Source organism: Cervus canadensis, chromosome 15 (genome assembly GCF_019320065.1).
Source record: "Cervus canadensis isolate Bull #8, Minnesota chromosome 15, ASM1932006v1, whole genome shotgun sequence".
NCBI lineage: Eukaryota > Metazoa > Chordata > Mammalia > Artiodactyla > Cervidae > Cervus > Cervus canadensis.
The window spans coordinates 30,207,916-30,224,732 of record NC_057400.1 but is presented as its reverse complement, the minus strand read 5'-3'; the positions used below and the strand labels follow the sequence as shown (position 1 = coordinate 30,224,732).

Sequence of the window (16,817 nt, the reverse complement as noted above, 5' to 3'; positions counted from 1 at the left end):
GGGTGACAATATACAGCCTTGACATATTCCTTTCCTGATTTGGAACCAGTCTGTTGTTCCATGTCCAGTTCTAACTGTTGCTTCTTGACCTACATACAGATTTCTCAGACTGTAGGTCAGGTGATCTGGTATTCCCATCTCTCGAAGAATTTTCCACAGTTTGTTGTGATCCACACAGTCAAAGACTTTGGCATAACCAATAAAGCAGAAATAGATGTTCTTTCTGGAACTCTCTTGGTTTTTTGATGATCCAACAGATGTTGGCAAATTGATCTCTGCTTCCTCTGCCTTTTCTAAATCCAGCTTATACATCTGGAAGTTCACAGTTCATGTACTGTTGAAGCCTGGCTTGGAGGATTTTGAGCATTACTTTGCTAGCATGTGAGATGAGTGCAATTGTGCAGTAGTTTGAACATTATTTGGCATTGCCTTTCTTTGGGATTGGAATGAAAACTGACCTTTTTCCAGTCCTGTGACCATTGCTGAGTTTTCCAAATTTGCTGGCATATTGAGTGCAGCACTTTAACAGCATCATCTTTTAGGATTTGAAATAGTTCAATTGGAATTCCATCACCTCCACTGGCTTTGTTTGTAGTGATGCTTCCTAAGGCCCACTTGACTTCACATTCCAGGATGTCTGGCTCTAGGTGAGTGATCACACGATTGTGGTTATCTGGATCATGAACATCTTTTTTGTATAGTTCTTCTTTGTATTCTTTCCACCTCTTCTTAATATCTTCTGCTTCTATTAGGTCCCTACCATTTCTTTTGCCCATCTTTGCATGAAATGTTCCCTTGGTATCTCTAATTTTCTTGAGGATATCTCTAGTCTTTCCCATTCTGTTGTTATCCTCTATTTCTTTGCATTGATCACTGAGGAAGGCTTTCTTATCTCTCTTTGCTATTCTTTGGAACCCTGCATTCAGATGTGTATATCTTTCCTTTTCTCCTTTGCCTTTAGCTTCTCTTCTTTTCTCAGCTATTTGTAAGGCCTCCTCAGAAAACCATTTGGGCTTTTTGCATTTCTTTTTCTTGGGGATGGTTTTGATCACTACCTCCTGTACAATGTCATGGTCCTCTGTCCATAGTTCTTCAGGCACTCTATCAGATCTAATCCCTTTTACCTATTTGTCATCCACTGTATCATCAAAAGGGATTTCATTTAGGTCATACCTGAATGGTCTAGTGGTTTTCCCTACTGTCTTCAATTTAAGTCTGAATTTGGCAATAAGAAGTTCATGATCTGAACCAGTCAGCTCCTGGTCTTGTTTTTGCTTGACTGTATAGAGCTTCAAGTTTATTCCTAGGTATTTTATTCTTTTTGATGGGATGGTAAATGGTATTATTTCTTTAATTTTCTGATCTTTTGTTGTTAGTGTATAGAAATGTAACAGAAATGTTTATGTGTATGAATTTTGTATTAATTCATTGGTTGTATTAATCACCTAATTTTGTATTAATTAATTAGGATTAAAGTTGTATCCTGCAACTTTACCAAATTCACTGATGAACTCTAGTATTTTTCTGGTGGCATAGTTAGGATTTTTTATGTATAGTATCATGTCATTTGCAAACAGTGATAGTTTTATTTTTCCAATTTTCATTCCTTTTATTTCTTTTTCTTCTCTGATTTTCATGAGTAAGACTTCCAAAACTATGTTGAGTAAAACTAGCAAGAGTGGATATTCTTGTCTTATTCCTGATCTTAGAGGAAATGCTTTCAGTTTTTTACTATTGAGAATAGATGTTTGCTGTGAGTTTGTTGTATATGGCCTTTATGATGTTGAAGTAGGTTCCCTCTATGCCCACTTTCTGGAAAGTTTTTCTCATAAATTGGTGTTGAATTTTGTCAAAATATTTTCTGTGTCTATGTAAATGATCATCTGATTTTTATTCTTCAATTTGTTGAGGTGGTGTATCACACTGATTAATTTGTGGGTACTGAAAAATCCTTGCTTTCCTGGGATAAATCCCACTAGATCATGGTGTGTAATCCTTTTAATGTGTTGTTGGATTTGGTTTACTGGTATTTTGTTGAGGATTTCTCTATGTTCATCAGTGATATTGACCTGTAATTTTCTTTTTTTGTGATATCTTTGATTTTGATATCAGGTTGATGGTAGCTTTATACAATGAGTTTGGGAGTGTTCCTTCCTATGCAATTTTTGTGAAGAGTTTAGAAGGATAGGTGTTAACTTTTCTCTAAATGTTTGATAGAATTTGCCTGTGAAGCCGTCTGATCCTGGACTTTTGTTTATTGGGAGCTTTAAATCAGTTTCAATTTCAGTACTTAAAATTGGTCTTAATATTTTCTATTTTTTCCTGGTTCAGTCTTGAGAGATTGTACCTTTCTAAGAATTTGTCCATTTCTTTTAGGTTGTCCATTTTATTGGCATGTAGTTTCTTGTAGTAGTCTCTTACGATGCTTTGTATTTCTGTGGTGTTCATTGTAAGTCCTCTCTTTTTTTCATTTCTAATTTTATTGATTTGAGCCCTTTCCCCTTTTTTCTTGATGAGTCTGGCTAAATGTGTATCAGTTTATCTCACTGTTTCATTTTGTTTTCTATTATTTCTTTGTCTCTATTTCATTTATTTTGGCTCTGATCTTTATGATTTCTTTTCTTCTACTGACTTTGGGTTTTGTTTGTTCTTTCTGTAGTTACTTTAGGTGTAAAGTTAAGTTGTTTATTTGAGATATTTCTTGTTTCCTCAGGTAAGATTGTATTGCTACAAGCATCCCTCTTAGAAGTGTTTTCGCTGTGTCCCATCAGTTTTGGATCGCTGTTTTCATTTTCATTTGTCTCTACATGTTTTATTTCCTCTTTGGTTTCTTCAGCAATCCGTTGGTTGTCTGGTAACATATTCTTTAGCCTCCATCTGTTTGTCTTTTTGATAGTTTTTTCTCTTTTAGTTGATTTCTATCGGATAGTGTTGTGGTCTGAAAAGATGCTTGATATGATTTTCTTAAATTTACTGTTTGCTTCCTGGCCCAGCATATGATCTATCCTGGAAAATGTTCCATGTGCACTTGAAGAAGGTGTATTTTGCTGCTTTTGGATGGAATGTGCACACTCTCTCACTCTGTCTCTGTGTGTATGTGTATATACATATATATATACACACATACATCAATTTAAGTCCATTTGGTCTAATATGTCATTTAAGGACTGTGTTTTGTTACTGATTTTCTGGTTGGATGGCTTGTCCATTGATATAAGCAGGGTGACAAAGTCTCCTACTATAATTGTGTTACTGCTAGTATCTCCTTTTATGGCTGTTAGTGTTTGCCTTATGTATTGAGGTGCTCCTATGTTAGGTACATATATAGTTACAATTATATTTTCTTCTTGGGTTGACCCCTTGATCATGATGTAGCGTCCTTCTTTGTCTCTTGTAACAGTCTTTGTTAAAGTCTGTCTGATATGAGTACTGCTACTCCAGCTTTCTTTTGATTTTCATTTGCATGAAATACTTTTTTCTATCCTCTCACTTTTAGCCTGTATATGTTCATAGATCTGAGGTGGGTCTCTTGCACACAGCAAATATATGTCTTGTTTTTGTATTTACCCAGCCAGTCTGTATCTTTTGGCTGGAGCACTTAATCTATTTACATTTAAGATAATTATCAATATGTAGTTCTTACTGCCATTTTGTTAATTGTTAGGATTTGTTTTTGTAGGTCCTTTTTCTTCACTTCCTTTTTTGTTCTCTTGTGATCGTCGGAGTTGTGTTTGGATTGCTTTTTCTTTCTTGTGAGGGTATCTATTGTAGATTTAGGTTAGCAGTTACCATGAAGTTTTGATATAGAAATAAATATATATATAAAATGTTAGTTTCTTAATTTCAAATGCATTTCTAATATTCTGCATATATACTCTTCTCATGATTGCTTATTTTGGTATCATATTTGTGTGTCATTTCCTACCTTTACTGATTGTTTGCCTTTACCGGTGAGCCTTTCCCATTTGTAATTTTCTTATTTCTAGTTGTGGCCTTTTCTTTTCCACCTAGAGAAGTTCCTTAGCATTTGTTTCAAAGATGGTCTGCTGGTGCTGAATTCTCTTCAGTTCAGTTCAGTTCAGTCGCTCAGTTGTGTCCGACTCTTTGCAACCCCATGAATCGCAGCACGCCAGGCCTCCCTGTCCATCACCAACTCCTGGAGTTTACTCAAACTCATGTCCATCGAGTTGGTGATGCCATCCAACCATCTCATCCTCTGTCATCCCCTTCTCCTCCTGCTCCCAATCCCTCCCAGCATCAGGGCTTTTTCCAATGAGTCAACTCTTCGCATGAGGTGGCCAAAGTACTGGAGTTTCAGCTTCAGCATCAGTCCTTCCAATGAACACCCAGGACTGATCTCCTTTAGGATGGACAGGTTGGATCTCCTTGCAGTCCAAGGGGCTCTCAAGAGTCTTCTCCAACACCATAGTTCAAAAGCATCAATTTTTCGGCGCTCAGCTTTCTTTATAGTCCAACTCTCACAGCCAGAATTCTCTTAGCTCTTGCTTATCTGTAAAATGTCTGATTTCTCTGTCAAATATGAACAAGAGCCTTGCTGGGTTGAGTATTTTTGGTTGTAGATTTTTCCCTTTCATCACTCTAATTATATTAATATTATGCCACTTTCTTCTGGCCTACAGAGTTCCTGATGAAAGATCAGTTGATTCCTTGTATGTTTCTTGTTGCTTTTAATATTTTCTTTTTAAAAAATTTTTTGTCAGTTTGATTACTATGTGTCTTGGTATCCTTCTACTTGGGTTTATACTGTGTAGGGTCTCTGTGCTTCCTGGAATTGAGTGTTTGTTTTCCCATGTTAGGGAAGATTTCAGCTATTTCTTCTTCATGTGTTTCTTCAGGTTCTTTGTCTCTCTCTCTCTTTTCCTTCTGGGAGGCCCTATAATGCGAATGTTGGCACTTTTAACATTGTCCCAGAGGTCTATCAAACTGTCCTCTTTTCTTCTCATTCTTTCTTTCTTCTGTTCCACAACAGTGATTTCCACCAATCTATCTTCCAGTTCCCTTATTCTTTCTTCTGCCTCATTTTCCTGCCACTGACTCCTTCTAGTGTATTTTTTTCATTTCAGTTATTATATTGTTCATCTATTTGTTCTTTAACATTTCTAGCTCTTTGGTAAACATATATTCTATCTTCTTTGCCTGTGCCTCCATTCTGAGATCTTGGATCACCTTTACTAGCATTTCTCAAAATTATTTTTCAGTCAGATTGCCTATCTCCACTTCACTTAGTTGTTTTTCTGGGGTTCTATCTTGTTCCTTCGTCTGAAACATATATCTCTGCTGTCTCATTTTGTCTAACTTTCTGAATTTGTGATCATTTCTTAAGCTGCAGGTTTGTAGTTCCTCTTGTCTCTAGTGGAAGAGGTTGATCCAGGGTTTTGTGCAGGCATCCTGGTAGGAAGGACTGGTGTCTGCCCACTGTGGGTAGAGCTGGCTCTTGTCCCTCAGGTGGGTAGGGCTGCGTCAAGGGGTGTGTTTAGAAGTGGCTGCATACTCAGGATAACTTGAAGCAGCCTATTTGTTGATGGGTTGGGCTGTGTTCCCACCCTGCTTATTGCTTGGCCTGAGGTATTCTAGCACCGGAGCCTACAAGCTGTCGGGTGGGCTCAAGTCTCAGTGCCAAAATGGCGACCTTCCGGAGAGTTTACACCAATGAGTCTTCACTGGGGCCTCTGCCTCCAGTGTCCTTGCCCCCATAGTGAACCACAGCCAACCCCTGTTTACCCAGCAAACCCTCTAAGACCCACAGGTAGGTCTCATGCTCTGGGTCCCAGTGTACATGAAACTTTGTGTGCACCCCCCAACAGTGGAGTCTCTGTTTTCCCCTGAGGAGTCCTGTGGAATTTCTGCACTCAAGCCCTACTGGTCTTGAAAGCCACATGCTCCAGGGGCCCCTCTTCCTAATGCCAGAATCCCTATGCTGAGGAGCCTGATCTGAGTTTCAGAACTCCTATTCCTGTGAGAGAACTTCTGTGATATAATTATTTTCCAATCTGTGGGTGGCTCACCTGGTAAGTATGGGATTTGATTACATGGTAAAAATTCATCTCCTACCGTCTCTTTTGCTCTCCTTCTTTGTCTTTGGATGTAGAGTATCTTTTTTTGGTAGATTCTAGTCTTTCTTGTCAATGGTTGATAAGCAGTTAGCTGTGATTTTGGTGTTTTTGTGAGAGGAGGTGAGTTAAAGTCACTCTCCTCTGCCATCTTGTCTCCTCCTTTCATGTGAGCAAGTGGCCAAGGTGCAAGTTAAGGCATCATGGCGGGCAGATAACAACCTCCCCCCAGTGTTGACACATGGGCAGAGCTTTGTGACCAGCAGGAAGTGGCTAATGGTAAAAGATGCTTAGGCAAGTCCATGGGAAGGGGTGCAAGCTTCCTTGCCCTCTCTGAACTGCCATGTATTCACCACTAAGAAATTTCTATCATCATCTTTTTGTTCTTGGATGAGAAACAGAAAGACTTTCCTTGAGAATATGTCCATATCTCTGATAAAAAGACATCTTCAGTCCATTAAGAAATTCTGGTCTAAATGCATTAGTTGAAATAAAGATAAGTAGTTAGTATTTAGGACCCATTTCTGACTCAAGGTTAATTTCATAATAAATCTAAAAATATTTAAACTAACAAGTGACTACTTCAGTGACTACCTTCAAAGGGCATATGGAAAGAGAGGAAAATGCAATCTTTAGAAAACAATGCATTCCAGATTGGTTTACAGTTGGGTCTTAAGTAGTAGCAGGCCCTTCGGACCTAGAGGAAAATGCCATGAGTGGGACCAAATTAGTTCAGAACACTGATAGGCAACAATATGAGAACATAATTTTTTTTAAAAGTATTTTGCCCTTTTTGTAAGGGCAAAAATCTCAGTTTTCTGCCTCTACTCACCTAAGGATAATGGACGCAAGGATGTCATTTATAGAAGCATAGGATGGAGCCCAAGCTCTTGGAGAAATGAGTGTTTCTGAAGGAGTCAAGGTTCATGCACTTGGCATGTGTTAACCAACCACCTTATTTTAGGGGTCAATTCCTTACCCATCCTCTGAGTTCTGCAGCTTCCCCCCCTCCCCATACTTCTCTATATTTGCAAAGTAGTGTTGATTTAAGTGTGTGTTCTGTGGAATTCAGATGCTTGATAAAGAAAAGGTTCTCTTGTAGAATATTTTGGGAAGTGTTGAATACTGTCTCCACTCCTTGCAGATTTACAACATACATTAATCAAAAGAGAACATGGTAGAAATTGCAGTAGACAGGGGAGCTTCTCTGTCTGGGTCTGCTACCAACTAACTGTGTGGTTAGGGCAAGTCTGTACAGTTTCAGAAGGTTTGGCTGGCTTATCTCTAAGCAGAACATTTTGTCAGCCACCTTAACAACTGCCTCCCGACACAGCTTCCGACTGTGGGAATCTGGAGCAGACCTTTCTGGCTGCCCTCCCAGATCCATTTTTTCCTTCCTTCTCTTTAATTCCTATTTTGCTTAGCTATCTACCTCCTGTCATGCATCACACGTGCCTAAGGGAACACTGAGCACCTTTTAGCTGCACTAAGTCAAGAGCAACCACATCTTGCCTGGGTGCAATTTGCTAGGGGCCTGGGTGAAGATCTTCACTTCCTGGTTAATGTCCAGTAGCATCCCTCTGTCTGTTCTCTGGACACTGGCTGGGATGTCTGGGAGAGCTGTTGACCATTTCCTTACCAGAGACATTGGAGAGATGGAGCCAAAAAACAGCAGAGAATGAACCACTGATTTAAGTCCACCCCGAATCCCACTCTCCCTCTGGACTTCTGGTTGTATGAGCCAACAAATTTATGCCAATTTTATTGGGTCTCTGTTATTTGTAGTTGAGGTCATCCTGATGGATACGTCACTCTCTAAAAGGTATTACTGTCTTCAGGGACCCTCAACAACCTAGATAGAATCTGTCTCCAGGACCTGTTTGACCCCTGTTGCTTATCCTCCTTTGAAGAATATTTGAATTGGGTTGGTTTTTCCTCCCTGCTTAGCCCCTGTGAACAAGTTCGCCTTGCCCTTGGCTTTGTGTTGCTTTTACTATACTCACTCAGCCATGACTCATAGGGAGTTCAGTTAGTGGTCAGAACCCTGGACATCCTCCTTGGCTGAAAGAGGCCCTGGTTTCCTGGAGCTCCCAATTGTCTAGGCCTCCCTAGGACCTAGCAAAGTAATGCTCAAAATTCTCCAAGCCAGGCTCCAACAGTACGTGAACTGTGAACTTCCGATGTTCAAGCTGGATTTAGAAAACCCAGAAGGATCAGAGATCAAATTGCCAACATGAGTTCCAGAAAAACATCTACTTCTGCCTTATTGACTATGCCAAACCCTTTGACTGTGTGGATCACAACAAACTGTGGAAAATTCTTCGAGATGGGTATACCAGACCACCTGACCTGCCTCTTGAGAAACCTGTATACAGGTCAAGAAGCAACAGTTAGAACTGGACATGGAACAACAGACTGGTTCCAAATAGGAAAAGGAGTACGTCAAGGCTATATATTGTCACCCTGCTTATTTCATTTATATGCAGAGTACATCATGAGAAACGTTGGACTGGATGAAGCACAAGCTGGAATCAAGATTTCCGGGAGAAATATCAATAACCTCAGATATGCAGGTGACACTACCTTTATGGCAGAAAGTGAAGAAAACTCAAGAGCCTCTTGATGAAATTGAAAGAGGAGAGTGAAAAAGTTGGCTTAAAGCTCAACATTCAGAAAACTAAGATCATGGCATCTGGTCCCTCACTTCATGGAAAAATAGATGGACAAACAATGGAAACAGTGAGAGACTTTATTTTGGGGGGCTCTAAAATCACAGGAGATGGTGACTGCAGCCATGAAATTAAAAAGATGCTTGCACCTTGGAAGAAAAGCTGTGACCAACCTAGACAGCATATTAAAAAGCAGAGATACGACTTTGCCAACAAAGGTTTGTCTAGTCAAAGATATGGTTTCTCCAGTAGTCGTGTATGGATGTGAGAGTTGGACTATAAAGAAAGCTGAGCACCGAAGAATTGATGCTTTTGAACTGTGGTGCTGGACTCTTGAGAGTCCCTTGGACTGCAAGGAGATCCAACCAGTTAATCCTAAAGGAAATCATTGGAAGGACTGATGCTGAAGCTTAAACTCCAATACTTTGGCTACATGATGAGAAGAACTGACTCACTGGAAAAGACCCTGATGCTGGGAAAGATTGAAGGCGGGAGGAGAAGGGGACGACAGAGGATGAGATGGTTGGATGGCCTCACAGACACAATTTTGGACATAAGTTTGAATAGGCTCCGGGACTTGGTGATGGACAGGGAAGTCCGGCATGCTGCAGTCCATGGGGTCACAAAAAGTTGGATACAACTGAGCAACTGAACCATCCCAGGACCATCCACATGGGGCAGCTCTGCCAAGCCAGAGTGTCTTCCAACTTATCTTAGCCCTTTCCCTGGGACCAAAAAAGTCTTCTTTTCATAGACCAAAAAAGTGCAGAAATGAAGGTTTAGGAGTTATGTGGTAGATGCTCTTACTTGAGCCTCTATAGCCTTTACTGAGGCCTTGCATTATTGTTTCTGAAGATGATGCCCTAAGGACTCCCAGTCCCAAAATCATGACCAGGTAGATGCTTGTTCAAACTGCAGATTCCCAGACTCCTTGAATAGTATTCCTGGGGTCAAGCTATGAAAGCCATATTTTTCACAGCCTACACTCTGAGTAGCTCACATCCTGGATTACCCCTGTAGGTAGTTCAGCTTCTAGCCTCAGCATCTCATAGAAGAGGCCAAGGCAATGAGGGAAGAAGACAGGTAAGGAAGTAGAACTATGAAGGCCAAAGGAGAAGTGGGAGGTGTGTGATACCAGGAAGATGCTGGACTGTTTCAGGGGCACAGCGAGGAGCTACGCCTAAAGGCAGACTCAAGGTACATTAGGACAGCCATTTGTTCTCCAGTTGGTACAGGTGTCACCTTCATGCATCCACTCACCTCTGTCCTCTGGCGTGCTTTGCCCGCCTCCTCCCCACCCACAACACACACACACATCCAGAATCACAGTGACACCCTCCACAAATCAGAGTCGGTGACAAACAACGAGGTGAAAAATAAAACGTACAAGATTCAAAGGTCAGTGCAGAATTTTATAAGATGGCAATTGACACACCACAAGAATTGTGCATAAGGGTAATTTCTCAGTTGTGAAACATTTCCCAATTCCACACCACACCTCACTTTCCAAGTCCATGCTGGTTCATGCTGCTCATTTCATGCTTTGCACAGCTTTTAAGTCCTCTCCCAGTGAGAAAAAGAAACCAACCCACCTCTTTCTCTTGTCTTATGAGATGTGTTTTACACAGCGTGTGACACAGCAGAATGCAGATTGTACAGAAGACAATGCCTGTAATTTCTGGCTGCTAACCTCAGTCAGGTTTGGATTTAGAGAGTTTAGACACAGCAGGGAAAATATGTGTTCTGTACCACTTTTTTTTTTTTTAATTTTCAGAAAGTGAATGATGGACAGGAATTCAAGATTTATTCTAGAATGTAGTTGTATTCAAAATGGAACTTTGACAGGTCATCCCCTCACACTTTCCTCGTATTCATAGCTAATCCCCTTGTCTTTTTTATAAGAACAAATCTACATATTCTCCTTTCCTGCCTCCACTACCCCAGTTCTCATGGGACATTTTGACAAGGTACTTTTCATCTTCTTGCTCATTAGGGGGCAAATGAAATTAATCTGAGGTCTGGATCACTTGGCCATTCTAGGTCACTATGTAATGGACTAAAAATATCCATGCAAATGGACTCTGATTAGATTCTTGGATTCTAGTTTTAAAACAATTGCATTGGAGACACCACATAGAGTCCATTTATAATGCATAGGGATTTCAAGGTCAAGTGTTAAAGGTTTTGGGCTTCTGTTCACTAACATCACCCCCATCTCTTATTCTCTAGTTTAGTGGCTCCAAAAGTGGCTGTGTGTCAGGATCACGTGAGGAGTTTACTAAAAATACCGATTTTCTGATTCAACTCTAACAGAAAGAATCTGATTTTCTGGATTTGGGGCCTGTGAGTCCAGTTTTCTTCTTTAAATATAAACTCCCTGAGTAATTTTCGTGCCCTCACCAAGGACTCATTTACAAAGACATTTAGGAAGCACTTCTCTGGTCCAGTGATTCTTGAACTAGTGTGTGCATCAGAAGCACCTAGAAACCTTATTAAAACCCAGAATTGACCCCTTAGAGTTTCTGATTCAGTGGGTCTAGAATGGAGGCTGAGTATTTGCGTTTCTAACAAATTCCCAGGTGATGCCTACGCTGCTGGTCCAGAGACCACACTGAGAGAGACCACAACTCCAACTCAGATTACTTGTGAGCATCTTTATTATTCATCAGCACTTATTATGTGACCAAGGACTGGGCTTCTGAAGAAGGAGTAAACCTCTCAGATCAAGGGTAACACACCTAGCATCACAGTCAACTGGGAGCTGCTTCTTTAACATCTAATTATTGGGATTAGGCATGGGCTCCGTCCCATCTCCTGAGTCAACATCTCCAGGAGGCCCTTAGAATTTGTCTTATTTTGAAGTTGGCCAGAAAATTCTGATTACAAGGACTTGAAAACATTGCCTCAGATGAGCCAGACTTATGAGTTCATTAACAACTTACACTAAAAAATTATCTGAAATTCCAATTAAACGGGACATCCCATGTTTTATTTGTAAATCTGGCACCCCTACTCACTTGGCTGTCTTTGCAGTTTGTTCCCACTGTGTGTTCTCTCTTTGGCTCAGGATAACTCTATTTTCAATGCTTAGAGGAGCGGTGGTTACGAGGGCAAACTATGAAAACATAAGTGGGGTAAAGAAGAGAAAATTAAGATGTTTCCTTGGCAAAGAAAATAAAAAAACACAAAGGAAAATTCATTAATCTAGACAGAAGAAAGAAAAAGAAGTACTGTCTGCTAAGGGTTTTTTACCAGACAATTCATCAACTTCACAGACAAAAGAAACCCCGGGGAATAAAAAGACATCCACCAAAGATGCTCTTAAAATGTTCCAACTGAAGTCATATATAATTAATTTCAAACAGGCATAGCTATGAAAATTCAAATACCTCAAGGTGCTGAGTGAAAGGCAAGATAAATCTACATCAGACTTCAAAACTGCTGCTTCCAGGTGAGTCTCTGGTTCGGCCAGAGACAGGGAGGTAATGACATCTGCCTCCTCCCTGTTTTATTGGAAGGTAGAGAGCTTTAAGATGAGACACTCCCAGTGCATCAAGGTCGAGAAGAAACATATACAGCTCAACACCTGACAATAGCACATAACCACTAAGAGGTTGAATCAGAGGAATAGGACAGACAAACAAAATGAAGATGGAAAATTCATGGATGCATGTAAGGAAAGTGATCTGGTAAACCACTGCAGACGCCAAGTCGCCACCATGAGCACCACAGCCCGTGCAAAGCAAGCAGCTTTCTCCTGATGTACTTCTGCCATTTCAGAGGTTAGGGGTCAGCACACTGTTTCTGTAAAGGGCAAACTAGCAGGCCTTCTAGACTTCACAGACCATGTGCCCTTGGCTGCCTCTACTCATCCTTGGTGTTGTAGCAAGGAGGAAGCCTGTAGACAACAGATAAGTGAATAGGTATGGCTGTGTTCCTAAAAAATTGTTCACAAAAATAGGGGGTTGCTACGGACTGAATATTTGTGTCTACCCCAAATTCACATGGTGGTGGTAGTCATGTGCGACTCTGCAATCCCATGGACTGTAGCCCGCCAGGCTCCTCTGTCCATGAAATTCTCCAGGCAAGAATACTGCAGTGGGTTCCCATTCCCTTCTCCAGGGCACCTTCCTGACCTAGGGATTGAAGCCAGGTCTCCTGCATTGCAGGCAGATTCTTTACTGTCTGAGCCATCAGAGAAGCCCAAATTCACATGTTGAAGCCTAAAGCCCCAATGTGATGGTATTTGGGTGTAGGGCCTCTGGGGGATGCTAGGTCATGCAGGTGGAGTCCTCATAAATGCGATTAGTATCCTTATGCTCACTCTTCGCCCTTTGCCCTGAGCATATATGAAAAGACCAGTCTGCAAATCTGGAAGAGGGTTCTCACTAGACAGTAGGTCTGCTGGCACCTTGATCTTGATCTCCCAGCCTCCAGAACTGTGAGGATTACAGGTTTGAGTTGAAGACACCAGGGCAAGAGAATATTTGTGGGCAACAGAATATTTGTTAGAACAGTTGGGCAGACTAAGAGTGGCGGGATGTATTTGATCCATGGCCAACCCCCATCGTGGATGAGCCAGTGTGGCAAAGACGCCATCATTAGGATTCTATGGAGCACTCAGCATTCTAATGGTAGATGTTCTACTGAAAAACAAAACAACAAACACTCCACTAACTTCTCACTATACATATAAAGGCAGAGTGTTTAAAGGTCACTCCAAAGTGTAAAGGCGAGAAATTAGGATTCTAGAAACAGAAGTTGCTCTTTGAAAGTCTAGGACTGTATTATAAGAATGAAAGAGAAGACAAAGGGACCAGATATTTTAGCATGGATTTAGAAAGTTTCTCTTGATGGCCCTCCCATTGAGACAGGTTGACTGGGAGAGGGACACTGTCACCAGTTTCTCTGTCTTTAAGTTGCTTTTTTCTAATTTTTAGCCATGCTGCTCAGCATGTAGGATTTTAGTCCCCTAACCAGAGGTGGAACCCATGCCCCCTGCAGTGGAGCCCAGAGTCTTGACCACTGGACCACCAAGAAAGTCCCTAAACTGCTACTTCTGAGGATCTATCACGTGATAAGGTATCATCCTCCTTGCTCAGGGAGGTTTCCTTACCTTCTCAGTTCACTAATTTTGCATTTGGCATCCTTAGAAGGGTTCTTTCCTCAAAAGAAAAAATTAAGTCACCTTGGCATAGACTTGTATACTTTAAGCCAGAATATAGCACCTGTGGTGCACGATCAACTTCAATTGGCCTCCTTTATGACACTCCTTAATATGTTTCATCTGAGGTCTCCACGTCAGCCAAGAAACAGATAAGCATGCATTCTACACTTATAATTTAAAAGCTTTATTTCCCCCCACAATTAGCAAATAGGTTTCATATTAGTTCAACTGGAAGTTTTCTTCCTATAGTGGGCTTTCTCGTTACTACACCGTCAGTGGGGAAACTGCTTTCTCTTCGGGGAAGGATTAGATTTCACAGAAATACTCTGAGCCAATCACAGAATCGAGAAGGGTCTGTTCCAGCAGCCCCTGAAGGAGTCAATCAGGTCAAGGAGTCCTTTCCCCTAAAGGTCTGGTCTGGCGGGGACAACACAGGCTACTGAGCCTGCCTGTGGTAGATGCCGGCAGGACCCTCCTTGCAGAAGAGACAAAATGCAGCCCTTTTGATCAAGAAACCTAACAGCTACATAACCACTCAGTCCCTGCCAAGTCCCCTTCCTTATGGCCTCCTGCAGGAGCATCTGAGCTAAGCAAACAACTGGCTTCTGCTGTGAGGTCCAAGGAGCATCCTTCAATCTTGAAGAAATTGGTCTTCCAAGTTCGCCATTTTACAGTGGTTAGCTTGTGTTCAGAGGACTGGTCTCTGCCTCTCCTGGGAAGGTGGCCTTATATCAACGGCAGCACGAAGGCCCAGGCCAGCACCGGTAGGTAGAGCGCAGGGGCACCGCTGCCAGACGTCCTCTGAGCATGCATCACAGCGAAGACCGCATTCGTGTGGTTAGTGGGTAGCTCAACATTGCAGATCATCCCCTCACAGCAAGACCTACACTCCTGTTACAAAAGGAAGAGGAGAGGGAAGAGCCAGTGAATAATGGGAAGAAGAGGGGAGGGTCAGAGAAAAACCTTCTCTAGCTCTGAGGACAGAATATTTTTTTATCTGAGTATATAAATTTTCATTTAAGTGCAAAATTTTTCAAGAGTAATGACTTACAAGAGAAAAAGGCCATCTTATTATTTAAATGTTTACTGTTTGAGACTAAAAATTATAAATTTGAAAATATACCTTTTAGCCTAACAAATTAACAAAGATTTCCAAAATGTATGCGAGCTTGGGTCCGTGACATAGTTCTCAAACACTGTTACTGAGAATATAATTGCTTCAGTCTTTCTGGGGAGTAATTTGGTAATCTTTATCAAGAACTTTATATAAATCAATCTAGTAATGTGCACCACAATGATTATGTGGGTTTTTATTTAGACTAGAGAAATATTAAAAGCTGCCTAGTATTCTTAATAGGGAAGTAGATGAATTATAGCTACAAACATTTTAATATTATGCAGCCACTAAGAATATGTCTGAATACTTAAACAGGTAAGTTTTCTTTAAAAATTTTTATTTTATATTGGAGTATAGTTGAATAACAATGTTGTGTTAGTTTCAGGTAGTGCAAAGTGATTCAATTATACATGTATCTTTTCTTTTTCACATTCTTTTCCCATATATAGTTTATTACAGAATATTGACCAGAGTTCCCTATTCTATACTGTAAATCCTTGTAGGCTATCTACTAATAAAACATAGTAATGTGTATACGTCAACCCCAAACTTCCATTTTACCCTCCATCTTTTTACTTTGGTAACCATAAGTTTTCAAAGTCTGTTTTGTAAATAACTTCATTTGTATCATTTTTTTAAGGTTCTGCATATGTGATAACATATATTTGTTTTTCTCAGTGAGTTATTTCACTTAGTATGATGATCTCTAGGTCCAGCCATATTGCTGCAAATGGCATTATATCTTTTCTTTTTTTTTTTTAGTGTCGAAGTAATATTCCATTGTGTGTATATATATATTGCCACATCTTCTTTATATATTCCTCTGTTGATGGACATTTTAGTTTGCTTCCATGTCCTGGCTATTGTAAACAGTGCTGCAATGAACACTGGGGTGCACATATCCTTTCAAACCATGGTTTCCTCTGGATATGTGCCCAGGAGTGGGGCTGCTGAATCATATGGAAGCTCCTCTATTTTTAGCTTTTTTAAGGAACCTCCATACTGTTCTCCATGTGGCTGGACCAATTTACATTCCCACAGTGTAGGAGGGTTCACTTTTCTCCACACATTCTCTAGCATTCATTGTTTGTAGACTTTTTGATGGTGGCCATTCTGACTGGTATGAGGTGATATCTTATAGTTTTGGCTTGTATTTCTCTGATAATTAGTAATATTGAGCACCTCTTCATGTGCCTCTTGGCCATCTGTATGTCTTCTTCAGAGAAATGTCTATTTAGGTCTTCTGTCCATTTTTTGATTGTGTTTTCTTTTTTATATATATAGTGAGCTGCTTTAGCTGTCTTTATATTTTGCAGAGTAATCCCTTGTTGGTTGCTTCATTTACAAATATTTTCTCCCATTCTGTGGGTTATCTTTTCATTTTGTTTATGATTTCCTTTATTGTACAAAAGCTTTTGTTTTATTAGGTCCCATTTGGGTTTTTTTGTTTTTGTTTCCATTACTCTAAAGATTGATCAAAAAAGACATTGCTGTGATTTGTGTTCAAGAGTGTTCTTCCTATGTTTTCCTCTACAAGTTTTATAGTATCCAATCTTACATTTAGGTCTTTAATCCATTTTGAGTTTATTTTTGTGTGTGGTGTCAAAGAATATTCTAATTTCATTATTTTACATGTGAGTGACCAGTTGTCCCAGCACCACTTTTTGAAGAAACTGCCTTTTCTCCATTGTATATTCTCACTTCCTTTGTTGTAGATTAATTGACCATGAGTACATGGGTTGATTTCGGGCTATCTTGTTATTTCTAGGTTTTTCATGGGTCTATATTTCTAT

The 16,817-nt window shown here is 40.4% G+C and overlaps 1 protein-coding gene and 1 long non-coding RNA gene across 10 annotated transcripts in view; one reads left to right on the top strand and one right to left on the bottom strand.

Annotated features, from left to right (window-relative positions):
* LOC122453935 overlaps positions 1-16,817 on the top strand; it is a 122,298-nt gene that overhangs the window by 86,960 nt on the left and 18,521 nt on the right. The window lies entirely within an intron of this gene.
* Positions 12,884-16,817, bottom strand: part of LYPD6B (LY6/PLAUR domain containing 6B) — a 226,610-nt gene continuing 222,676 nt past the window's right edge. For 5 of the 8 annotated variants that reach the window (XM_043488271.1, XM_043488270.1, XM_043488269.1 and 2 more), the window contains one exon: positions 12,885-14,798. In XM_043488271.1, the coding sequence (XP_043344206.1) occupies positions 14,634-14,798 (165 nt within the window). In that variant the 3' untranslated portion in view covers positions 12,885-14,633. Of the gene's footprint in view, positions 14,799-16,817 lie in introns of all 8 variants that reach the window. The other 3 variants (XM_043488273.1, XM_043488274.1, XM_043488275.1) reach the window with 1 other exon arrangement.